Below are 27,515 nucleotides of genomic sequence, written 5' to 3'. Positions count from 1 at the left end.
AAAAAAAAACAAAAAAAATAAACACGCATCCGTGATCTTTCTTTTGGCGAAACATAAAAAATTTCACATTTTTGCAGATAGAAGCTTAAAACCTCTACAGAAGAGTTTTCTGATAGGCTACGCTTGATCTGATGGTGTAATTTTCGTTAAGATTTTATCACTTTTAGGGGGTGTTTCCCCATTTTTTCAAAAATAAGGCAAATTTTTTCAGGCTCGTAACTTATATATTTTAAATCAACAAAAAATGCAATTATTTTGATGTATCTATTGGTATCAAAATTCTATTTTTTAGAGTTTCAGTGACTATTGTGCCGGGTCACTCCTTACTTACAGTTCGTCACCATGAACTGTTTGAAAGGCTGGATTTAAACACAGATCCAGACTTCTGTGGAAAATATCAAGTCAAATGGCAGTAGAAAAAAGTGCGAAAAGACCTTGATCCATCGTACCATACAAAGTTTAAATTCAAAGTGAAACTTGCCAAGCGAAACCTCTACTATTTCCATTGCAGTTGCTCCTGCCCAGTATATTAAAAACTGTACACGAAAACCAACTACATGACGAGAAAAAAAGCATAAACAGTCTTGGACTATCACTTTTGACTAATTGGTATCAACTTAAAAACATGACCATCAGACCAAACACTACGGAAAAAGACAAACGAATCCAATTATTTCTTTATTATTCAATAATATAATATAACTCATATAACACATAACTTTAATATAACTTTAACTTTAATATAACTCAATATAATCAATATCACATATATCTGACTAAGAAATTACAATAAAAACAAGAAAAATTGTTTTAAAGTTTGTTTAAAAATTCCCTGACTCTTGCTGGTAGGAGAGCTTTCTTCGTTGGTTCAATCTTGGCAACATACCTGCAAAGATAGTTCATAAGGTTACTACAATCAGGAAGGGTTCTTCGTAACAATAAGTAATTATTCAGTGGGAGAATAATGTCAGTATGTATAGCATTCAGATTAGGTCAAGCTGTGATTAACAATATCTCCAGGAACGGCAGTAGCGAAGACAGGATGTTATTTTCGGAGGAAGACGTAGAATATAAAAGAGGGATGACTCCTTGGTTATATCAAGTAAAAGTGATTTAAAATCATTGTAGGCTAGGTTAGTTTTAGCAAGATGGAGGTAGAACAGGTTGCAAAATTAGTCCAGCAGAGTTTAAGGAGGCCAGGAAATAGAGACATAATTGACCCAAAAAGATAGCTCAGTTTCCCTGAAGTTTTATTCAGGAGTCAAGAAGGAGTGGGGTGAGGGTTTTTATTTTAAGGTGGGACTTACGGATGATTTATGCAAAGTTTGGGTGGAGTTAAGGTCTTGCTTACAAGCAAAGGATTGCATGCTCGAAACGAAAGTTACAACTTGCAAAATTTGAAGGAATCTAAAACTGATCAATAAGATTTAAAAAAAAAGCTTGCTTCTTTGCGAAAACGGTCAAATTTCGAAGTGGAAGCTCATCTTGTGGCTATTGGTAGATTCAGAATTTAGAAAAATGCAGAATTTGACCAAATTTGCTTTTTAGAGGTATGAGCAGTACTTGAGTAGGCTGGAAAACTTGCTTGGAGAAAAAATTGTATGTTCATAGATGAAAGTTATTCTATTCAATTAAATTTATGTAATAAACCTCTCCATGACGGTGAGTAAGCCTTTTTGATTGCCGTACTTGATGTCGAAAACCCAGTAAGTCATGTACCATGTAAGTAGGGCCTCCAGCATTGTGTTGTATTCGCAAATATCGACCAGGTCAACATAAACGACGATCCTGCGTCGAAAGCCCTGCTGACCTGAAAGAAAAAAAAACTGTTTGGACCGTCTCCCAAGCTTTAAACAGAGATGGCAACAGGGGTAAACGTTCTTTACGCTAAAAACCTTATGAACGAAAAACCTAAAGGGCAATAAAACCTGTTTTACCATTATACAACATAAAATCGCGAAGAAAGGAAGAAAACGAAGACAATTAACAGTCAGTTAAAAAATTATGCAAATATTTCGGTCACGACCTCCGCTTGACCGTTGTTAGTGCAAAATAAAACTGATAAAAATATAAAAAACCAAACCTTAAAATAAAAACACAAAACTAAAATTGGACGAACCTTTCTCAGCAACGGTGAAAGGGTAACTGAATAAAAAACACAAGTCTAAATGGTATTTTACAATTTTATTTTACGTAAAGCACTCTTAAAGGCCAATCGCTCTCCAGTTAGATTATTATCAGAGATTTTATTTGATTGCACAATATAATTTTTTGGATGTATATAAAAACGATCAGAATTTATAATTTTATCATAAATGGGACTTAGAAAAGTTTCTCCAGTGTCTGTATTTAGAGCTACCTTTTCGTGAATGTGCTTTTTTTTTTATCTCAACTGCCTCCCTGAAAAGTCGCGTGAGACCTTTAACGGGGGGAACAAGGGAAGTTTCGTCAAACAAAATGAAAATGGTGTGGACTCTCATACACATATTGAGCCAAGGCGGAATAAAAACCTCAGGCCTTTGACGTAGCCTCATGGCCTTGTCAATTGAGGACCTATGTTCAGATAAGCTCTCCCCCAATTGCTGTTGGGTTCTACCAACATAAAAAAAAACACAAGAACAAGGAATTATACAAACACCACTACTTAGAATGGGGGTTGTTTGACTAATTGTAAAGTAAGAGCGACTCGTCTCAATAGTAACCGAAACTCTAAAAAACAGAATTTTGATACCAATAGATACATCAAAAAAATTGGATTTTATGCTGATTTTAAATATATAGGTTTCATCAAGTTTAATTTTATCATTAATAGAAGTTTTGTTTCGACTTTAAATTGACAAATATATTTAAAAATTGTCATGTTAAAAATAGAGCAATGATGTCATAATCGTAGGTTGTAGCCATATATTAGACAAATATTTGCATAATTTTTTGATTTTTACACTGGCTGTTAATTGTCCTCGTTTTCTTCCTTTCTTCGCGATTTTATGTTTTATCATGATTAGCCAGTGTAGTCTCAGAAATTATTTTGTTTTACCATTGTTTGTAAAAAATAAAAGCAGCAATTTTAAAGTAGATAAGTACACACGAATGAAAATATATATTGGGGATTTCGCGCAGACAAATGTTTCGCAATTATTGTGAGGTTAAGGAGAACATCATGAACCAATGGGGAGGAAAAAAAAGTGAAGAATCCAACCACACCTAAGCAATCCAATTGAACAAACGTACTGACTGATGCTCCATATTCATCAATAGCATAATTAAGGTAAATCAGGCACCATAAATATTTCTACGGCATAAATGGGCCCTTATGTAATTAATAGAAAAACAAGTTTTTTTAATTGAAAGTAAGGATCAACATTAAAACTTAAAATGAGCAGAAATTATAACGTATATGAAAGGGAATGTCCCCTTGTCGATACCTCGCTTTTTACGCTAAAGTATTTTAGTGCTTTAAAAAAATCTTCTTATTGTTCTAATTAAAAGACTTTTTTCTTCTTAAAGACTTGAAACAAAATTCAAACTTGAGCGTAGAGAGCAAGGCGTTGAGGAGGGGCTGTCCTCTTCGTATACGTAATAATTTCTCTCCGTTTTAAGTTATAATGTTGCTCTTTACTTTCAGTTGAAAAAACTTGTTTTCTTGTTTAATTTATGACCATTTTTTAAATAATGCCTGTAAGTCCGGCCCACGTCCAGTCAGAGATCCCCCTCCCGACGGTAATTTCCTCTAGACAATTCAATCCTGGTTACAATTTACCCCGGACAATTACCATTTAGAACTTCACGCGCAAAATTGAGACGGAAAAGAGAAAGCAAGATACATATAAAAAGAATTTTGCGAACAGACTGGCATGCTGTTTAACATGAAATGTATATTCTCGCAGGCAGTGAAGTTCCAATGAACAAAATGAACAAACTAGGATTTGTCAACAAGTTCTGCACTTTGATGCCATCAAGATCAGATCTGCAATGAAGTTTGACAATATACACACCTGGAAAATATGGCTTTAGACAATGCTAGGTGCGCATCCCCCCCCCTGCTCCATAATCACGTCCTGAATTTGTAGCTTAATATTCCTCTCACGCTCTTTTGAGTAGAAACTTAAGCATGAATGAACAAGTAATAAAGCAAATAGAATAAATGCTTATATTTTTGTAGCAGATCATGGTTTGATAATTTATGTTCATCATGAGTATGACAAAATATTTGAATGCAGATCCAAAAAATTCATAACCATACTGAGCATGTTCTATGATGAAATTGTTTCTGAAAGAAATATAGTTAGTCTATTCGTGTATGGTGAATTGTCATCTAGTATGTTAAACTAAACTAAAGCTCATTCTAAAAAAAAAAGAAGTCAACAAAGTAATGTATTTCAGCCATTTTCTTAGCAGGCAGGCTAAAACAGAAAGACGGAACAGCCCCCATTAGTGGTGTAAAAGCCAAAACATCTTTCATATGTTTCAAATTTGACATAAAAATAAAGGTGCAGAAAAAACTTTTAGTGAACAAGAATTTCTGAATTCTGACTCAACTACTAGAATACTTCTAATGTACTAAAGCATGTGAAAACTTTTGCAATTTTGTCGTTTAGTGTGGGATGCAATGTGGAAACTCCAAAATTTTCTAATTTTCTGACCGGAGCTTCCAGAGGAAGTGGCTGTTACGTTCAAATGGAGGATTGAATTCTGAATCACATGATTTCTTTAAAGAATAAAAATAAGACACTTCCATTATGTTACACTTCTCTGCGAAGATGAGGATTCGTAAAATATCGGATTCGATTATCAGACAATTTGACATTGGAAGGAGCCGGGACCCAAAGGCCAACGCTCCTTTGTATATGACTTTTATCCCGTGCCTCCTCTTGAAGCTAACACAAAACTCAAATGTCACTTAATCTGCTTAATTTATATTAGTACAATTCTACAATCTATTTGAAGTCGGATAAATATATTATCTAATTACTATTTGACAACATGTATAAAAATCGAAAGAAACATTAAATCTTCTTGATAGAATTTTTACGTATATTAATTGTGTATTATAAAAGTGTTTTCTGATAAGAATCCCCTTTCCCTTTTGATTTCGCAAATGCCCGCAACTGTACAGAGGGTGGTCACTGGCGTTTACCCCCCCCCCCCATAAAAAACCCCCCATTGAATATTATACCCCACTGGGTATTTTACGCAGGGGTATTTTCCAGGGAGGGGTAAACGCCTAGAATCACAGAGAGCATTGTTTAATTCTAAAAATGCTACTTTAGCTACTTTTGGCTATTTTGGAAAGGAATTAAGCTAGAACAAATAAACTTTCAGGGATAGGTCTACAGTCTAAAGTCTGTCCCGGGACAGTATTTTGAAGCAACTACCTCCACTCTTTTTGCCTCTAGAGGCTCCTGAAATTTGCCTACATGACAGGTCACGTGACCTATTGAAATTTTGTCAAAACAACTTTTAACCTTAAATTTTTTAACCTTAATTGTCTCTGGCCTTAGTTTTGAAAATGCAATTCCTGTTATTTGAGTAGAATTTTAAGCCGTACCAATGGTTTTTTTTTATTTAGGAAATATATTTGCATATATTTAAAACATTATAAATTGGGATTGATCAAAGTTGTGAAGCTGAAAAGAATTTTGTTGTACTTTATTTAAGCAGAATATCTATTTAACAAGGTTTCACTTTTATAACACATATATTTTTAAAGGTCAACAATGGTTAGGACCCTCTAAAGGGAGGAGTGGAGGTAAATACTTCAAAACACCTTCCCGGTACATACTTTAGCCTGTAGACGCATCCCTGAATCTTTCATTTTCTTAACCTAACCTCTTTCCAAGATAGACAAAAGTAGCTAAAATAGAATTTTACCATTCTATCTGCAAAGTTCATAAGACTTATATAAAACTAGAAAAAAAAACATAAAAAAAACTTACCTTTCAGAAATAAGTCCACAACAACAAGTGAAAGGTCTTCGTTTGTGTAGCTTTTAATCCCAATAGATCAAAACCTGGACAACCTACTTTCAAGATATTTTTGCATCGGTCATGCCCCGCAGTATGACCCATTTTCGCAACAGTTGATTGTCATTAGCTCCTCCCAGTACACTGAACGAGTTAAAACATATATTCGAGGAAGGTAAAAACACGGCAGAAGTACCTATACACTAAAAAAGTTTATTTTTACGCTAATCCAACAACTAGAAAGTACGCTGATCAAACGTGAAATAATGCTGTCAACGTGAAAGTACGTTTTTTTTACCGTGTACTTACGCTAAAGTTCCCTTACGCTAAAATCCTCACTCCTTACAATAAAGTTTAAATTTTCTCATGATTCTTTAGGGAAGACTGCTGAAATACAAGGGCCCTTGATTTTGAATGAAAAGAATTTTTAAACAGCTTTAAGACTTGCGTAAAGAGCGAGGGTTGAGGAAGGGGCAGTTCTATTCATATACAGAATAATTTCTGTTTGTTGTAAGTTTTTAATGTAGCTCCTTACTTTCAGTTTTGCAAACTACCTTTTGTAGACTACCGTTGTTTTCGTTTCACTCACGAATCACGGACAAGGAAATGTTACTTGATACAAGCGATTCGGAGTCCGAAGTTTGTGTCATTTGACCGGTCTCGGAAACTTGCCCTGTAAAAAAAAAAAAAAAATGAAAATGACAAGAAACTAGAATGACGATTTTGGCAACGATTTTAATATGTTTTATGTTGTATTCTACAGAATACTACTTCACTGGTTTGTAGTCTTCAGGCAATTTATTACATAAAAATTTAAACCTTTTTGTCATAAATTTTTTTTTAACCATGTCCTCTCTGATCAAATCTCGGGAAATTATTCACCTCTCCACCCCCTGCTCTTTGTGCTAAGGTTCTAAGCTTTATTAAGAAAATGGGTCTTAAAACGTGTATTAATTTCCGCTTTTGCCTTTAAAGAACAATCCATAATGTTGTTATTTAATTTGATGATTTACTTCGGGTCCCAGGAATTTATTCCCCGACTGATCTTTCTCGTGATGGAACCGGCTCTCTTCATAGAAAGTTAAGAGCAGTTCTCCTTCGAAAAACTGTTATTTATCCGCCTCAGTCACCTCTCAATTTGTCTTGCATAGTAATTGTTACTTAATGCGGTTATTACGCCTTTGATTTACATATGATAGGGCCCACTCTTTGTCGATTGTAAATAGGGAATAGAGGGAGTGGAAAAAGCTTCTTAACGTAAAAGGCGAAGGTATCAGGTTTAGTGCTTCAAGAAGAAATATTTAGGTTTAGTGTATCAGAAATATATGCGAGTGAGGAAGTGTAGCTTTCTGACTGGCTTACTTGTTTGTAGGAAAAGAGGGAGAATGAAAGAAAAGAAAAAGAAGTAGTTAGAGAGAAGGAGCGTGAAGAGTGGAAGAAAAAACGAGAGGACCGTGGACACGACGAAGAAGAAAGAAAGAAGCGAAGAGTTGAAATGGAGGAAGAACGCTCGAGAAGAGACCGAGAGTCCGTCAGCAAAAGAGATCGCTCGCGGTAAGTTGTTTTTCTTCTTTTCTCTTTCTCTTATGTATTACCTCGTCAGCGCGATAAGGGTTTGGTAATGTTATCTCGACGGATCAATTGACCAAGTCCATTTGTCTCTGATTTATTAACTTCAAAAATGTATTTCTTATGCATAGTATAGCCTGTTTTCTTTTCTTCTTTTTTGACAGTTTGTTTCTTTTTGGATATATTTTGATTTGACTGTTATAATTGCGTCCTTGAATTGTATCCTTGTTTATCATAACTTCATAAAAATTTTTACATTTATTTCCTTACTACTGGGATGGGCCGGAATCGACGGGTGGACTGTATGTCAAGCTTACATTAGAATTTATTTTAGGGGGGGAGCTACCAGGAAATTTATGGGAGAAAAAATGTCATCATCTTTTCTTGGTTATTTTAAGAGCATTCAGGCGCACACTAAACATAGCGGCAGTCCTGTTTTATTTTGATGTTTGTAAGAACTGAAAGCGGGGAATTTTAAAAATATATTAGAAACAGGTAATGAAAAAACAGATGTTTTATTCTATTATTATTCTTTTCTTCTTTTTATTAAACTTTAAAAGCTGTTTTGTCGGAGAAAAAAGTTATTCAATCAGGAGTTGTTTTTTTTTTTGTTTTTGTTTTTGTTTTTTTGTTTTTTTGATTATTACGTTCTTAGTTTTTTTTTTGGTTTTTTTTTTTTACAAAACCTAAGTTAGATTAGATAAGATACTTATTTCAAAAAATGAATATCACAAGCCCCGAAGGGCCGAATTCTTATTTCGGGGTCATATAATAAAAAAAAAAAAAACATAGAAATAGCACAACAACTAAAAAACTGGCTAAACAATGCCAAAAACAACAATATCAGAAAGGCAAAGCCATTTATTAGTCTAAAAAACAAAAATTGTCAAATGTAAGAAAGTTAAAAAGGCACAAACTAAAACAAAACCCAAAAAAAAATGGAGATAAAAACAGTGTTAAAAAGGTTTAAAAGAGAGTATATAAAAAGGGGAGTGAGTGGAAGAACCAAACGGACACAAGCATGGGTATCACCAGTACAAAAAAAAAAAAAAAAAAAAAAAAAAAAAAAAAAAACTAGTGGTTTATTTGATCAGTAATGAAGGGGACAAAGGTTTTTTCATATCTGGAGGTTAAACAACGGATGGGGGACAAGATAGGGACGGGTTCAGAAACAGTACGTGGCAGGCGGTTTATTATTGCATTTTTTGCAAAGCGGAGGCACAGCGTTCCTCTCCTGTGCTCAAGAGTTTCCAGCTTGGCCTTTTTTAGAAGGAGTTCTTTGGGCTCTTTTTTGAATATATTCAATTTTATCTGATTCATCACGGGAGATCATATCACGGAAGTTAATTATAGATAGATAGATCTGTGTATTTTAGACCGTTGCGTTAATTATACGGGAATTATGTTTTTGCTTTTTCAGTGTATTTAGTGTTAAGCTGATCGTCAAGCATATATCAATTTCAGCTTGTTGGGGTGTGGGGAGGAGGAGGAGCTAGTGAAAAGAATAATGTGAAGAAAAAGTACCATCATCTTCACTCGCCTATGTAAAAGTATTTTGATAGCATATCGAGGTTAAACACGGACACACGGTTTCTATCTTTTCTATTTTTGAAAAAAAAGAAGAACAGAAAATAGCGTAATTTAAAAACAATAGAAACAGGTAGCGAAGAAAACTGATGTTTTATTACTTTTTTTTCTGTCATTAAACAGCTGCTTTGTAGGACCAAATGGGTATTCAATCAGGGTTTTTCGGGTTTTTTTTTCCACAACATAAATTAACCAGGTTTTTACGTTTTCAGCATCTTGAGTGCAGTACTAATAATTGCCAAATGTGCATAAAGGTTTTTTTTCATGAGGGGGGAGGACGATAAAATTTCAAGACATATTGGATATTTTTTAATTAATGAGTTGGAGACCAATTTTCATTTTCCGGTATAATTTCCTGCTTGGTTATACCCGCGTACAGACACTCCTGTCCCAGCCATCTGTTGCCGAAGTCGGGAATATTATTGGGTTCTATCGAAGAGCACTGGTTGAATCTTGCGTTTTTGTACGATTTCGAGATGTTCAGATCGTTTCAGGCTTTAGTTGTTAGCATATAGTAGTAGCCTATAGGTATTCTTGTTTATCGTCACAGTGTGGGCTACCCTGACTGGTACCCTAATTCCTAGAAAGGTAACAGTTGTATTTAAAAAAAAGTTCTAAGTAACTAAATTCTGTTGTTATGAAATCCGAAATAGGGAAAAAGAAGATAATGTACGCATACCAATCCTAGTGCAAATAATCTGTTCGAAAATTTTGCCCACCCAAATTGTTAACTAAGCAATAATTGTCTTGCTATGGATTTTTAATTTTGTTTTATTAAAATTATTCTACAGACCAAATGAATTTAAATGAAACTTATACTTGCCTAGATTGTATCTTAGAAGGTTTATTTTTTGCACAGTTAGAATACCTAGTTGAAAAATTAATTCCAATAACAGCTTATTTAAAAAAAAGATTCGTTATCTGGCGTGTTAATTGGGGTGAGGGTGGGGGTCAATTGAAAAATTTCTTTTTTGGATTTTCATTTAAAAAATACATTTCGTGTATTTCTACGGAAAAATATGGAAAGACCAGCAATATTGCCCCTCTTAGGTTTTAAAAAATACATTTTCCCCCCGCTCTTACATTTTCGTTAATTAATGTCCCTTTTTGTTGTCTAGTGTCAGTTTAAAAGAAACTTTTTAATAAAAAACAGCAAGAAAAGCTAAAAATCAATTTAGCAATTCTTCAAAAAAAGCACACAACTATAATGAAGATTACGAAAAAACTTATGTTATTTTTCTGTGCCCATATCTGGACCTGGGATGATTGCTCCTTGCTGCCACTTAGAGATCGTTGTCTACTCTGACATTCTAGAAAATTCTTACTGTCGAGGTACGAAACAGCCAATCCCCTCCAATAGTCCTCCAATATCAACAAAGAAATCTCCTGGGAGATGACCTATGTGATATGTGGAACACCGTGGTAGAGTGCGTGACTTTATGTAAAAAAAAACTTTTTAATCTTTTCTTTGTTCTGTGATACATTAGGTGAAGGATCTGTTCGTAGATTTATCTATTTTTAACTGACCATTGACTGCTCATTTTTAATTATATTGATTTCATTTCCAGGTCAAGAGAAAGATATGATCGTCACAGTCGAGGATATAGTGGAGGCCATCGAAGTAGCTATGGAAGCAGCAGAAATGACTATGGTAGATATGACCGGGGATCTTATAGACCAAGAAGTGACTATGAAAGAAGAGATAGAAGGTAACCTAAACTTTTTTTTTACACACTTAATGATTCAAGGTATTTCAGAAGCCCAGTTTGTAGCTAGGTGTTATTGTCTATTTGATCGCTTAGTTTTGTGCATCTATTAAACCTTCCTTAAGAAACAAAATTAAACAGGTGAAGGAAACGCAGTTCTTTGGTAAAGCTAAACACCTAACGGGAAGAAGCCCACAAGCAGTTAAGTTGATGAAGGATGAGCCATCAGAGAAAACAACGGATGACATAAACTCGCGTTTTGCTGACGTTGTACAGTCATACCAAGGGCTACCTCCAGAAAAGTCACCTTCATTCTCAACTGAAGCACCATCCCAGAAATCACAAGAAGATTCAAATTTAAATTATAATTTGAAGCCCAAAATCATAGGCAGCGCAATAGCGCTGCCTAAGTAAAGAACGATGTTGGTACAATGTATTTTTTTTTTTTCTCTTAGACCAGGGCACTTCGCATCGAAGGAGTTGTCGTAGAAACTTCAAACTGGGCTCATTTGATATGAAATTGGAAGGGTTTGTGCCCTTTCTAATAGCCGAAAGTGATTGGAAGGCCAACTAACACCCCTTCCGCGCCCATTTTTCTAAACATATCCAATCAAAATTTAGAGATAGCCATTTTGTTCAACGTAGTTGAAACATCCAGAAATAACGTGTATAAGGATGACACCCCCCCCCAGAGCCCTAAGGGCAAAGGTTGTAAGTTATGCCCTGAGGGCATATAAGGTTTATATAGGAAAGGTGATCGTAGAAACTTCAAAAAGGACTCATTTGATTGGAAATATAAAAGGCTAGTGCCCTTTTTAATACTCGAAAGTGATTGGAGGGTAGCTAACCCCCCTCTCACGCCCAGAGATTCCCCAAACACATCCAATCAAAATTTTGAGATAGTCATTTTGTTCAACGTCGTTAAAAGTTCTGGAAATTAGGTCCTTGAGGATGACAACCCCCCATAGACCTCAGGGCAAGGGTTTTAAATTGTGCCTTAGGAGCATATAAGGTTTTTATTGAAAGCGCTGTCGTAGAAACTTCAAAAAGGGCTCATTCGCTTGGAAATTGAAAGGGCTAGTGCCCTCTTTAATGGTCGAAAATGAGTGGAGGGCAACTAACCTCCCTCTCACGCCCACCATTTCCCCAAACACATCCAATCAAAATTTTGAGATTGCCATTTTGTTCAACGTAGTTGAAAGGTCTGGAAATTATGTTTTTGAGGATGACAAATCCCCCACAGCCCCCAGGGTAAAGGTTGTAAGTTATGCCCAGGGGGCATATAAGATTTCTATAGAAAGCGTTGTCGTAAAAACTTCAAAAAGGGTTCATTTAATTGGGAATTGAAAGGGTTAGTGTCCTTATTAATAGTCAAAAGAGATCGGAGGGACAATGCCCCCCCTCCCCCACGCTCATCATTTCCCTCAAACAATTCCGATCAACGTTTTGATATAGACATTCTGTTGAACGTGACTGAAGGGTTCAAAAATTATGTCTTTGAGTATGACACCCCCCCCCCACAGCCCTCAGGGCTTAGGTTGTAAGCTATGGTTCTTATAGAAAGCGTCGTTGTAAAAACTTCTAAAAGGGCTCATTCGCTTGGAAATTGACAGGGCTATAGCCCTTTAATAGTCGAAAGTAATCAGAGGGAGAATCATTCCCCCCCCCCCCACTTACGTCTATAATTTCCCCAAACACTTCCTATCAACATTTCTATATGGCCATTTTGTTCAACGTAGTTCAAAGATCTGGAAATTATGTCTTTAAGGATGACAACCCGCCCCCCCCCCTCACAGCCTTTATGGCAGGGGCTGTAAGTTATGCCCTTGGGGCATATAAGGTTTTTGTAGAAAGTGTTGTCGTAAAAACTTTAGAAAGGGCTCATTCGATTGAAAATTGAGAGAGCTAGTGCCTTTTTTATCAGTCGAAAGTGATCAGAGGGCTAATGAACCCCCTCCCCCCAACGCTCATAATTTTCCCAAACACTTCCAATAAAAATTTTGAGATAGCCATTTTGTTCAAGGAATTTGAAAGGTCTGGAAATTATGTCTTTGAGTATAACAAATCGAGTATAACAATTATGTCTTTGTTATTTTATGATATCATATTAGGTTTTTATGAAATGGACGGTCGTATAAACAACAGATGGGGCTTATTTGATTTGAAATTAGAAGTTATATTTCCCTTTTTAAGAGTCAAAGTGATTTGAGAGCAACCAGCCCCCGCCCCCTCCACGCTCATCATTTGCCTTAACACTTTCAATCAAAATTTGGAGAACAATTTTATTCATCGTAGTTAAAAGTCTTGGAATTTATGTCTACTAGGACGACAACCCCCTCCTCTACAGCTCTCAGGGAAAGGGTTGAAAGTTATGCCCTTGGGGCATATATATTCAATTCAATCAATTTATTTTAAAGAAACACAAAAAAAATTACATAACTGTATTCCCCCACAAAGGCTCTTTGGCCTGTGAGAGTGGGAGACCAAAACATTAAATAATAGCACTAAAATCAAACAGAAGGACAAGAAGAAAAGAAGAAAAAAAAACTAAACAACAGCGAAAACTACCATGCCAATCAGAATAAATGAATTGAAAAAATTGAAAAGGAGATATAGAAGGGAAGAAAAAAGGGATGGGATAGCTAACTATCTAGTCACAAGAGATGGTTGGTTACCTGTTTCTAAAATTGTTCATAAAAATAGCATTATCAAATTTTAACTTGTAGGGAATTCCATATAGAGGTGTAACATAAAACCGGATTAAAATATGATCTTACGTGTTTGCTCTTATGAATGAAAATATCCATGTCATTCCTGAGAGAAAAAGAAACACAAGATCCATTGCGTAATTCAGAATTTAAAAGATATAATTGTTTGAAGAAATTAGGGAGGAGCCCATGAAAATAGTTGAAAATGAAACAAGAGGAAAGAAAGATGTATGTGGATTGACCATCCAGTAAATTAATGCTGAGCTGGTCTGTCACCTCATACACTAATTTAATTGCTTTGTAATATATTTATGAAAACAGAAAAGGTAAAAGAAGAGAATGTTGATAGCCATACTGTTGGGCAGTAGTACATATAAGGTAGAATGAGAGTGTGAAAGAGGATCTTTATTATTGAAGCAGGGAAGCAATGACGAAGCTTCCGAAGAACTCCTAGGTTTCTGGAGAGCTTAAGTTTCACGAGAGTACAGTGGTGTTTGATAGAAAGATTTTCGTCCAATAAAATACCCAGGAATCGAACATTTCTATCAGGGGGACGAGTAGGTCACCATGAGGGGTAAAAATAGTTTGAACCAAGGGACAAGAAGTACCTGATCTGGAAAAAATAAGTAGACTAGATTTAGCCAGATTTAGGGCAAGGCGATTTATACCGAACCAAGCAAAGGTTCTTTCTAGAACAGAATACACTTTCTTGATAAGGGAAGAATCTTTAATTTCTGAACACCCAAGAGTGCTATCATCTGAAAATGCGAATAGCTCTAAATCTAGAGCTGCGTCGCCAGGTGGAACAAAATTATGATCACAAATGCTACAGCAACTTCGTTTAGTTTGTTCAGATACAGTAATAAAAAGATCATAGATGAATATAAGGAGTAAAATAGGTCCTAGGATAGACTCTTGAGGGACACCAAAATCAACAAGGAATTGATCTTGAAGCTTAGTGTCAATACTGATAGACATTTCAGATAGATAAGTTTCAAACCAATGATAACTGATTCCCTGTAGCCCCATGTGCCTCATTTTGGAGGGTAGGATAGTATGTGATATGCTGCCAAACGCTTTTCTGACATCAAGGAAAATTGTACCTGGAATTCTACCCTCATCGAGTGCCTTGTGAATGAACTTTAGCAAGGCCATGCAAGCATGTTCTGTCGCGTGTTTAGGGCGAAAACCAAACTGATTGTAATGGAAAAAATTGCTTTTTTTTAATCAAGAAACGACAAAAGTCTAGAGTACATACATTTTTCAAAAATTTTACTAAAGGCTGATCAAAGAGAAATTGGTCAATAATTAGAAGCATCATCTATCTGGAAGGTTTTAGGGCGCTAGGAAAAGTTCCATTCAAAAATGACAAGTCAGCAAGAATGGTGAGAGGAGATAGAATAGAGGGCAAAATAAACTTTAAAGCCTTAGCTGGAATTTGGTCAGGTCCACAAGAGGAAGATCCTATTAGCTCAGAGATGATTCCTTGGACTTCAAACTCGGGAACCGGATCCAAAGCCATCGATTTTTGACAAGAAGGACCGAAGTACTTTCTAAAGTCACTGGTAGAAGAAGCACTAACCAAAATATTTTCAGAAACTGATTTTTCTATGGTTGCAAAGTAAGAGCAAAATTCATCCATTATGACCTTATTATTCTCTACCCCCTTAGAAATCAATTTATTTGGCAAATTATTTCTTTTGGAATTGGGATGAAGAACTGTGTTTATACTAAGTTGTCAGGTCTTTCTCATATTCTTGCCGAATTTAGAGAACATCTGGGAGTAATAAATATACTTGGCTTTACGAATTAAGGAATTTAATATATCTCTATATTTTTTTATACCTTTCAAGATAATGATGAAAGCTAGAGGACCTGAATGGCTTCCACAAAAAAGTATTTCCTTTTGTACTCTTAAAAAGAGCTGAAGTCATCCAAAGGGCACGATGAACTGAACGCTTGGAGCTTTAGGCAGCTGAGGTTGCACAGCAACTATCAACAAAGGCCTCTGACCTGATCATAAAATTGGCTGAAAGGGCTAGCAACAGACCGACTTGCATCGGTAAAAAACTCGGGAGGTATCAGAAAATCGAAACTTAAACTGTTCAAGTTAATGCTTTTGGTAACGGACTAGTAAATTACAAGGAGTGGAAGGAACTGAAGGTAGACCAGAGATTGAATAATTTGGAATATATGGAGAATGGTCAGAGATGCCAGGTATGACAACAAAGCTCGAATTGGGCATTAAAGTAGAAAAAAAAATTGTCCATTAATGTGGCAGATGTGTCAGTAACTCTGATAGGAATAGTAATACAAGGAAACACATTAAATAATAAAGCAGAGGATAAGAAATAACAAGAAGCTGTAGACGAAGTTTTTAACAGGTCAATGTTGAAATCTTCCAAAACGATAATTTCATAATTACTTCTGCATATTTCAAACATAACCTTGTCAAAAATTCCTAGGAAAGAAGGTATCACCCCATTTGGTGGGCGGTATATTTCGCCAATGATAGTTTTCTTGTTGTCAATCAAAATTTCAATGAAAACAGACTCAAGAACTTCATTCAAATGCTTACACAGATCACTACGCAAAGTATAATCCAGGTAATCAGTAATATTAAATGCTAAGCCACCTTTTTTACTCTCCAATCTATTTACAAACTCCAAGTTATACCCGGAAATATCTAAAAGCATATCATTGCCCTTGTGAAGAAATGTTCCACAGTCTTCAATAGTATGAAGAAAAGAATTAGCTATGAGAGACTTCAAATTATTTAGAGAAGAACAGAGTCCTTGAATGTTTAAATTAAGAACTGAGAAATTAATACCAGGATTTATATTTTTGGTCATGTCATATCTATAGACGAAATTAGCAGTAGAATTACTAGTCAAAGAAGAGATATTATGTGGGGTCCTAGATGAGTCATCAATTAAATTTAAGATATTTAGAGGAGTCATCTCAAGCAATTTAAATTGAATAGGAATAGATTTATCAAAACTAGAGTGATCATCATCAACATCTGCCATTTATAAAAAGTGGGTGTAATAAAAATATGGATATAATTAAAGAGGAATGTGCAGAAAAAGGAAGAATGAATAGATAATTAATAGAAAAATTACTTGTGTAATGATCAACGAGTAGAATCATGGTATGAAAGAAAAACAAAAAATCATTAACAATATAAGAAACAGTGAGGTAGCACATTGCTATCAAGCCAAGAAGTTTGGAAGAAAAACATAGAAACTGAAAAGATAAAAAGAAAGAGAGAGAATTTAGTAGCCTATAGTTGATCCATCGTATACAGAAAAAGAATTCGAATAGAAAATAGAAAAAGAAAACTGGTTGGGAGGCAGGTAGAAGGGAAAATAGTGAAATTTTGGGGGAAACGCTGAAAAGAAAGAGACAATGAAGGAAAAACAAGATCAAACATATAAAGAACATATAGCAAACATGGAAAGAGTACACAGGAAGCATTCAAAAGATAGGACCAATACTGACCGATTAAAGTAGTGGGCAGGAAAACAGTCAGAAATATACCAACTATACAGCGTAGCTGTTGAAACAAAAGAAAATACGGACAGAAAATTACTAGCAAACAACAAGAAGAAAAAAAAATAAAGTACTGAGAACTAAAATAAGCATGATTAACGTTGAGACCGGCAGGAACAGAGGCTCCAGCACAATCTATATCACCTTTAGTCGCCATCTTACGGGGACTGGTATGATCAGTTTTGATAAATATGTTGCCGTCTACTGTCCAAGCATTTTTTAAGCCTAGATTACTCTTAGCATAGGAAAGAAGATTGAGTCTATTCTTAGTGAGGGATTCATTAACTGAAATTTACGTACCCTTCAAGTTCTTTCTGTTTTTCAAAGTGATTGATCGAAACTTCAAGGTGGAGGAAGTAACGACGATTAGACGAACGGCAGTGTTAGTTTTCTGACCAGTCCTTTGGGTTGAGATAATGTCATTAGCTACTAGTGGGATTCCCGGGAATTTCGAGCTACAAACCTCAAGAAATTTGTTTTCTGTATTTTCCGGGATCAAAACGTCCTCGTTAAGTCAAAACACCACAATCTGATTAGATTAATTTGTCCTCAGAGTTCACCATAGCAGTCTGAACTTCTTTACTCGTTGAGTTTACGTTAAGTACTAGCTGCTCAAGACTTTTGAGCTTGCTTTCCATTTCAGCTAACTTTGTTTTAACCATTTTTTCTAAATCCAGAGACAGGCTGTTATAGATATCATTCTTAATGCCACAGAATATAAATAAAAATGAATTGAGAAACTCCCGTGAATGCACAAAAGCACCTGGATAAAGCAACTGGACATAAAATTAATTATTTTGTTGGGAAATAATCTTTCTGTTGGTATCCAATGCTGCTTTTCTTTTTGGTCTTGTATTTACTTTAGTCTCCTGTTGATTTTTTAAACCTATTACAATTATTAACTATGGGTTCATATTTTAGAATAATATCATAAATTGAATTGGTATTTAAATTTCCCGAATCTCTATTTATTGAAAGATTTTTTTTTTTTTTTCAATAGCTTCTCATACGGGAAGAAAAAGCTTAAGAGCTTACAAGAGTGGGAACTGGTGCTGGTTTCGGCAAATAGTACCAGGGGCATCTAGTGTTTGACATTTCTTGGATTTAATAAAAAGTGTCTGATCTTATGGTTCCTTTACACATTGCGGAAATACATGCAGAAATCCGTCCGTATCTTTTCGAATGATGGCTCAGAAAACGCTACGTTTTAAGGCAAAATTTTCAAATAAATGCATGAGCCTGGATTAAGGTAAGTTTTTAAAGAATATTATCCGCTAATTTGGCTCTCGCTTTATTCCTCATACCGCGAGGGAGGTACAGAAGACAAAATACGGTTTTTTGACAACCAAAATGCACCTGGTGTCTTATAAAAGAGTTTAACATAACCAAGAGAAAGAAATTCAGTCTAAAACAACAAATATTTTGATGTTCCATAGTCATGTTTTTATTTGTTTAAAAACCTTGCCAAGAATCCTCCTGATTTGACGAAATCTTTGTGGAAAGCTAGAGAGTTTTTGAAGCACGAAAACGGACGTAATCTCCGCACGGATTACTAAATCCAGATGGATTTCCGCACTGTGTAAATGAACCATTAGTTTCTAAAAAGAAATGCCAGACGTTATATGGAGTTGGGGTTCTATTTCGTCGACACTAACCCCAGTCTCCAACAATAAAAAGATGTGAAAAATACTGTTTAACAGTCATACCGTCTTCAGAATGTTTTAACAGTGTATAAAGCAGTCTCTAGCACAAGGCTAACCTCACGATAAACAAAAATAGGGTAGAAATTTTAATTGTTGGTATTTTCAGGAGTCGTTCGAGAGATCGTCGCCGCTATTAAAAGGTGGATGAAATTTTTTGTATAGAGTGTCTAGCTGTTACGAAAGGTAAGTGTAACTCTTATAGCTCAAATGAATTCCTGTGTCAATGGTTATAACTGACGTGATACCAATGAAAAATAAATATTCAGAGGTACATTTTTATATTTTATGTCTTTGGCTTATTTGTAACCTCCTTTTTTGATAATTATCTAAATTTGAAACAATTAAGGGCTATTATTTGCTCAATTTCCTTTTATACTTCAATGCACAAATATTATTTAAACATAAGATTGGCTTTTTGGGATTTTTGTGCAAGAAGAGCAGACCAGTGACGCTCGGGAATGATTGTGAGTTAACCAACTACCATTAATGTATCTAATAAACTAATTTCTTTTGCAAGGGTTATTTTGTTGCAGTGTTTTTCACTTTGTCGTAATGGAAAGATTGCTCTTCTTCCGCCTGTGATGGAAATATGGAATGTTTATTAAGTTGGTGCTGATCTCTGTTTATTAATTGTGCTGACCTTGGTTTGGAATGAGAGTCAGTGGCCTGATTCTGTAAGCTCAGCTAGAATTGACCCAGCTCTAAATGGGCAACTGGAGAAATCTGGGGAAGGTAAGCAAGAAGGGTGTGCGAAAGCACAGGATTGCTGGCCCTCAATCCCCCGTTTCACTTCCTGGCTGAAGGGCCTCGAAAAGGAGATCAGCACCGCCAGTTTGGACTTTAAGGGTCTAGTGCCGTATTCTTAATCTTTTTTTACCTTTATCTAGAATCAGAGTTAAATCATTTCACCGTATTAGAATACTTGAATTTTTTAAATAAAAATTTGCCATTTCGAAGTCAGTAGCTTACCAGAAAAATTTTCTGCTAAATCTATAGAATTGAAACCTCTTTGATTTTCTTTTCTCATTAAGATTTAGAAATAAACTTTTCTTTTATGTCCAAATTTTTTTATCATTAGTATTATGATAAAAAAAAATGCTACATCCAAGCTCGATTTAATTGGTGTGTTAATCTTTATGAACTGCAAAAACATTAGGCAAAATTTTGTTTGTGGAGGTTTTTATATTAAACAGATAATTTTTTAATACCGACTTTGAAGTGGTAAATTTTCAACAACACTTTTATTAGTAGGATAATATTTGATGTTTCTGCTAATTATAGATACCTGACCTTTATTAACTCTAGATTTGCAAATTAGAAGGAAATTACATTTGGGAATATATTAAAAAATGGACTCTCCGGGAAATATTAATGTTGATTTCTTTTTTCGGTAAGCCCAGTCGTGATAATGCTTGCATATTTTAACTAAAACAAATTATGTCGTCACAATGTGGAAACAAAATTCAGAATAAAAAGAATTCGTTTTAGTGGAAGTTAGGAAGTGTAGGCCCTTGTGACTCTTCTGAGCCTTCTTCTCTAAGCTTCGAGTACACTAATCCGTTCATTTTTGCATCGAAAGAAATTGATAAACGTCTGGTATCTTAACTTAAAAAAATAGACGTCCTAACGGCCATAGATACCTAAAATTATTTGTAGCCTATGTGGTTGTTTATGTGATAAGGTTGATTCATATCAGTGACACAGAAAAAAGCTAGATATTTTAGTCTTAACCCCGACAACCTTCTCTGGTAAAAACGTAAAAGAAAACAAGATGAAGAGAAGACTGAATGAAATAGAGAAGAACAAATAAGAGGACGATTTTGAGAGAAGGGGAGATTTTGCCAGAAGAGAAGGGGAGAAAGCGCTTCCACTTTATGATGAGGTTTTAACTAATTCTTTATGTATTTATATTTCTCATTGTCATTTGCCTAATGCGTTCACGCTTAAGCTCTATTGGAACATGTGCATTATTTCAAATTTCATTTCATTCAAATTTTCAGTTATAATATTCCAAATCGTAATAGATTCTTGCTTAGCGGATTTAACAGATCTCGTTCTCTCATTGGTAAAAGTAAGGAAGAGGGGCTTAGTAAGCTATTGTACTAAAAACTTAGAAAGCTAACTAGAAACTTAGAAAAACTTGAAAATATTTTTAGTAGATTTCCAAAATTTATAGGTTTCAATGTACAACCTAAATTGAGAGTTTTAAGAGTTTCTCTCGTTTCTTTTTTTTTCTTTTTTTTCTTTTTTTTTTTTTTTTATATATATATAAAGTCAATAAGTAGTATAAATTGTTTCATCACCGCTCAAATGTAAATTAAATAGGCGTAAGTATATTAAAGACGATTAAATGAAAAATAAAAGTAATTAATGTCTAGGGAATTTGAAAATCCATGTAAGTAAAATAAAATATAAAACTAGTTGGTCGGTTGAAAATTGCTGTCTTTTTGTAGCTGCTGAGGAACGTACTTTTTTAGATCTATTTCTTTCCAATACTTAAGTTGAACTAAATGAGAAAAAACGAAAAATCGGTAGTTTTTTTATGCCAGGATTTAACACATTTATTAAAAAGTAAGTAACTGACGCTATGGTAAATCACGTAAATATGGAATAAGATTAAAATCGAAATGTTCTAGCACAAGTTCACGCAACAAATAAATTTCAATCGTAAGAACAGCCCTATTAGCGAATCGCTTAGAGAGGAATTTAGGTTGTCATGTGTCCTTCCATCAATGAGAGATGAAACGGACATTCGGTCATAGTAAACATGTCTAAAACCTAAACTTCTCTGATGAGAATTAAATCTGTATTTGTCTCCTTAGAATTATGTACTTCCTTTACTTTTATACTTATAGTCTGTTTATCATAACCCCCAATGTCGGTATGACTCCTCCCTCTTTTTTTATCTTTTTTCTGTTACATCTTCGATTGTTCTTCATGGCGGCTCTAGTGTGCTTTGTCATAGGGGAATTCTGTTTTCAGATCTTCAAACTTAGAATTTACAATCATTGCTTTACTATATAGTTAAATAAAAAATGTAACTTAAATCAAAACATTGAACGCAAGACATTAGTAGTTTGATAACCGAAAATCTGTCCTAAAACAAAAAGATAAGTAAAGTGAATAAAAATGTTCAATAGAAAAAATTTCCCTATGAAAATTATTAAAATTGGGCGTTTCAATAATATAATTTTCAATTTAACGGTATTTTTTTTAAACAGCTGTATTTTCACGGTTTGTCTGTTTTTTCACTTATTGTCTTTTTATGTACACCAGTAAGTTATCTTCTCCGACAATAAGTGACCCTATGGGACCATCTTTTCATTGTGATTACAGCGTCCGCTTTTCTCGGATATCAGTATGAATTTACTCCAGGTATTTATTTTGTATTAATACACAGTTGATCCATGAGCAATGATCACTTTTTTGAAGTTGTTTGCCTCCAAAGCGTATTGGTTGGAATAAAGGTAAAGATGTGGTATTAATACCATTGTATTGCTAGTTTCGAATTGTTTATATATCTGGAAAAATATTCTTATAGAATAGTTTTTCTCGCTTAGTTTAACAGATTCTAAGTTGGAGGGGGTGGAATGGATTAGATTAAAATATCTGAAATATACTGAAATTGGATTTGCTGATTTATTTTCGAGCATGACCTAAGTTTGAGGATTTTTGCCAGAAAATGCCTTTAAATTAAGCTACCGTCAAAATCTAGAATTCTTCATAGTTTTAGAATGCAATACGTGATTGGGACTTTAATTTCCCGAAAATTTTCTGAAATTTGGTTAGAAATAAAATGGGCTAACATAATTGCAGCAGATAGATGGAGACATGTATTTTAATCTGAAATCAGAAATCTTAAGTGCGATTCCTCTTTGTTGCCCAATTTCTTTATTAGATACGCAATGCAAAATTAAAAAATTGCATTTATTATATTATAAAGAATAATTTGTGTACGTAAAAAAACCTTCAGTGTTTTTTTTTTTTTTTTTTTTTTTTTTTTTTGCATATTCCGATTTTTTTTCGGACGTCAATTTGCTATAAATTAATAGAAGAGAAGTGGTTAGAAACTTGCAAACTGTTTTGGATTGTGACTTGAAGGATTAGAAGGATTGTCCTAGAATCATTATGCAAGGGAAAAGGACTAATCTGGTTGTAACACTATTCCCATGATGAAATGTTCCCTAAGGGATATTAACCTTGTCCCATGGGCAAGTTCAGTCAGGTGCTGATTCCTTAGTTATCAGGGGCCTCATTTTTAATGAATTTTCTTCAGTTTGATTAACAAGAGACCTGAAGATCCATTTTAAACTGAGTGATAAATATCACTTTAGTGGTATTATACCTTGGATATGGTTTCTCCTTGTGTCTTCTATAATTTTGTTCAATTGATTGGGTTATTCTTTTGTTTATGTGAGTTATTCTTATTTTTTTTTTAATCTTCCCTCTAAGTCTAGTGATAATATAAAAATTAAGATACATTAATTTGAATAGTGCCGAATGCCGATGGAAGCAGTAATTTTTTTTTGTCTTTTTTAAGTTTTTTATTCATTTACCTATATACGTTTACATCAAACAGTTACAAACTGCCCTCTTCCTTAAAGAACTATTTGCTGTAACTTGTCGAAGAGTTATTTTTGGTATCTTGTGATGATTTTTGTTAGAAACAACAATTGTTTTTACTACTATCAAAGTCAAAAGAAATGGTTACGAAAAGTAAAAGAAAAGCGTAGTGATAAGTAAACAAGTGACAATACATGATGTGCCTGTAGACTCTCAGGGAGGTTTTTTTTGGACTATACTGTGGTTTTGCTTAGATATGTTATCTATCTTAAAAAAACGCTACCTTTTTTTCTAATTTTCTTTTTCTTTTTAGGTTGAACTTGGTTAAACATTTGCCAGCATTGAACATGTAGCCCAAATCTGAGAGAGTTCCCTCAATGATACAGGTGATTAATCTTATTACTTGTGTATTTACAGTTGTGTATATACAAAATTGAACTATTCATGTGTCATAAATAATAATAAAGTAATTTGCCAGTTTCAGTTGGGTTTTATCTGCAATCATTTTTCATGTGCTGTATAGCTGCAACTTTTGTCCTTGCATTTGTTTATTTGAACTTGTTGTATTGTTGGATACATAGAGGTTAGGATGATCACATTTTAATTGTAATTGATAACTGAAAACTTTTTTGTGTAACTGTTGGTTTTTTCCTTTTAAAGCTGTTTTTGTTTTGTGTTTCCATATGTAAAGAATGTGATAGGTGGAGACATGAAAATTGGGATAGGTGGAATTCATAAGAAGAAATCATCTATTCTTAACAACAGCTTTGCTTTTTATTAAAAATTTGCTTTTTTTGTAATTCTGGGTGAAACCAGGGCTTTCTGATCCACGATGTCAAGGAATGCTTGCTCTCTAAATCTAGGGTGTGGTCCAGCAAATGAAATTTACTAATCTCAGCTCAATCTTGCTTAATTAATTAATCAATTACAGTCTACTTTTCCTCACCGCAATTAGCAACAATAAAATTGCATAGTTTGCATTTGATACTGGGTGCAAAATTTTAATTTTCTGTAAAAACGTTACAATTTCAATTTTCAAAATTTCTCTTCATATTTATTGTCATAAATTCATTTAAATATGTAGGAATCTCTTGGGCAAAAAACAAGAGAACTATAACAATTATAACACTCTTTTAGTTGCATATTTCTTTCTTAGAAAAATGAAAATTTGCAATTACAATTGTAAAATATCAAGTTTCTTTGCAATTTTAGAGCAGATGTTTGCTACCTTATTACCTTTAAACCTTATGGTAGCATAGTGGATTCATGCTACCAAAAAAAGTACCACAAAGTACTTGACAGTGCAGAGCCCAAGGCTCCTGCTGCGGCAAGGTTAGGCGACAGGCTTGCTACTTGTCCCTTTGATAAAGACAAAGCAGATGAAATGTCTGTTTAATGCTTTATGTGTCATCAAGGGATCTGGAGGATCTCTATTGTTGTACTTTCGGAGAGGGGCTTTATTTGGTCCCTTAGGACGCCACCACCGGATACACTCCTGTTCATATGAATAAAGTCGAGTTTTGTATGTCCGTGTATATGATTTTGAGAGACAGATCAAAAATGACAGTAATAACAAGTGCACATATTTTTCATTAAGTTGTGTAAAGTTTTTCTTAAACCACTCTCAAAGCGCCACAAAGTACTTTATTCAAGTTAGCAGAAAAAATGTGTTACATTTATGTAAGCATTTACGTACTTGATTGACGCCGTTGAAGGGGTTTATTAATTAGTCCCATGACCTGTTAGTTATTTAGAAATAGCATCTTATTGATTTTGTAATGGACATAGAATGCTGTAATTCTTCATTAACAAATAGGCGATAATTTAGACGCATGTATTTTCTGCATATTCAAAGCATTACTCATGACAGAAATCGGGATACTTTTGGTTTTAGATGTGCGTTCTTTATCTGGTGTTCTGCACCTCCAAACATCCAACATTTTCCCGAAGGTTGTACGATGTTCCCGGAGGAACTAAGCCAATTGTAATACAAATTTAATAAATAAAGATATAGTGCACCTCGGCGTTGCTGGGCATCCTTACTGCTGAAGATACTCCGCCCTGACGTCATACAGGCGTTAACGTGTTCAACGCATTCAGAATCATATATGAGTACAAGTTCCCCTCCCCCTAACTCAAAATAGGGTACCCGTCTGTCCTAGCTTGATTTAGTTATGACGGTGAGAAAAGGGGATACTTTTGTAAAATTACTCCTATAGTAAGTGGTAGACCGGGATATTCCTAGCATATTTTTTATTCGGTCTTTTGCCATTAGAAAGGGTAAGTAATTACCGCACTATTTTAATCTTGAAATTGTTAAAAAAACAAAAAAAAAGAATATATGTGTTCTAGCTTTAACAAATTTTATTTTCTGTTTCCTTATGCTTAAAAATATTTACTACATTTTCTGCCTTTTAGTTTAAACTGAGTTTTATATGGTACATGTTATCTTGTTTAGGACAAATCCATGGAATATTAAGGGTGATTGGACGAACATCTCATTCTGAAACCCGGAGGTAGATTTTCAAGGTATGTTCCTAATAAAACAAAAAAGAAACAATAAAGAAACGAGAATTCTTTTTATTTATGAAAGGGATCATTTTGTCGAATATCTGTAATCTGGAATCATTTAAAAGCTATCTGAAAGCTTTTTGAGGATTTCTTTTTTTATGGATTTAACTTTCTTTTTCTCTTTTTTTGTGAGAACCTGTTCTTTTTTATTTTAGCTGAAACATTAACTCAAGCTAAAATGTAAGCCATACATTTTATCTGTAACTGTTATACGTGTACTTGGTATATTTATAGTCAAATTCACAATATCATAATTTTTCTAGGTCTTTTGTTGACACTTTTTAAATTACATTCGCAAATTGTTTCAAATCTACGTTTACAAACTGGTTTTGTCTTCTTATAAATTCTTAGCATCGATATACCACGTCTCTATTTGAATACTTTCAGTTCCTTCTTAGAAAAAAGAAGAAAAGCTATCGACGGCCCTATAAGAATTCCCAATTCATAAGTGTGAGCAACCTTCGCATACTTTTTTTTAAAATTACACATAGATCGTTTTTTTTTTTTGTTTTTTTTTTTGTTTTTCTTAAAGGCTCACTGGAGGAACTTGGGGTATTTATGCCACGGAAATCTTAAGTTGTGAAATTTGTTTTCGGACACATGCATGCATTTTTTCTCAGTGATTCCACAGAAATTCCCACTAGAATACTTTCTGTGGGTCACTAGAGGCTCATTAACGTTTACTATGGTATCTTATACAGGAGAGTGAAGCTTATCAAGGATTTTGCATGATAATCTAAGTTTGTTTATGTCTTGTTTTCAATATTATATTTTATCACCTGAAACTGTTTATTACTTTGAAATTATGCACATTTTGCTGATTTGATATTACCATATTATATCACTTTATTTAGTCACCTTTAAATGGCGCCTTCCACAGTGCTGTCAATTGGCAGGAGGAGACTTGTTCTCTCTCTTTTTTTGCTCCTGCCCCCCCCCCCCCATAACTCCAGTTTTTGAAAAACACCTTTTTGGGGGATAGTTTCACTGAAAATGTATTTTTTTGGTATTATTGTTAAAATAATTAAACGACAATTTTGCCCTCCTCCCCCTACTCTAGATGTTGGTAAAGATATTTCCGCCTCCCCACCCCCCTAAATTTCCTTGAATGTATCCCAATTCCAGATTGCGAACATTTAACGTAATAAAATGCGTCTTTAATCTTTGGGCAAAGGTTTGTTTCCCTTGATGGCATTACAATGTAAGAGAGAAAGTATTTTGTTTACATGCCTAGATTTTAGTGGAGAGAGCGTTATCGAAATTATTTCAATTTAATTTACCCATTCATTTAGTAATGGCACAGTCCAAGTTTAACCATGTGTAACCTGTTTGCTGTAACTTGTTTTCTTCATTTTTCTTTTATGAAAATAAAATATTTTTAGCGTATTTCTTTTTCTTCTGTTAAGATAGATGTTAGTGTCTTCTTGGGCAAATATTTGATAGCCAAATCAAATAGAAAACTTAATGTTAGAGGTTTTAGCATGGCTGGAATGTTAGTTGTAAACTACCAGTGCCGCGGACAGTATAGGGTTACCAAGAAAAATAATAAAAAAAAAGTAAAGACGCTTTTAAAATAGAAACTAGCAGCTTTGT

At 34.3% G+C, this 27,515-nt stretch overlaps 1 protein-coding gene across 2 annotated transcripts in view; it reads left to right on the top strand.

Moving 5' to 3' along the window:
• LOC148954059 (luc7-like protein 3) overlaps window positions 1-27,302 on the top strand; it is a 51,427-nt gene extending 24,125 nt beyond the window's left edge. Inside the window, exons 5-9 of one of the 2 annotated variants that reach the window (XR_016141474.1) lie at window positions 7,336-7,517; window positions 10,688-10,828; window positions 18,895-18,971; window positions 23,665-23,737; window positions 25,810-27,302. Coding sequence is in view for 1 of the 2 variants with exons in the window: in XM_089085775.1 (XP_088941901.1) it covers window positions 7,336-7,517; window positions 10,688-10,828; window positions 18,895-18,925 (354 nt within the window). In the remaining variant the exon portion in view is untranslated. Of the gene's footprint in view, window positions 1-7,335; window positions 7,518-10,687; window positions 10,829-18,894; window positions 18,972-23,664 lie in introns of both variants that reach the window. The other variant, XM_089085775.1, reaches the window with a different exon arrangement.
• Window positions 27,303-27,515: the final 213 nt, after the last annotated feature.

This window comes from Artemia sp. Qi Xiang Cuo, chromosome 3, assembly GCF_049724085.1.
Source record: "Artemia sp. Qi Xiang Cuo chromosome 3, ASM4972408v1, whole genome shotgun sequence".
In the NCBI taxonomy this organism is placed as follows: domain Eukaryota; kingdom Metazoa; phylum Arthropoda; class Branchiopoda; order Anostraca; family Artemiidae; genus Artemia; species Artemia sp. Qi Xiang Cuo.
Note: the sequence above shows the minus strand (reverse complement) of the source record. Positions and strands in the feature narration are given on the sequence as shown.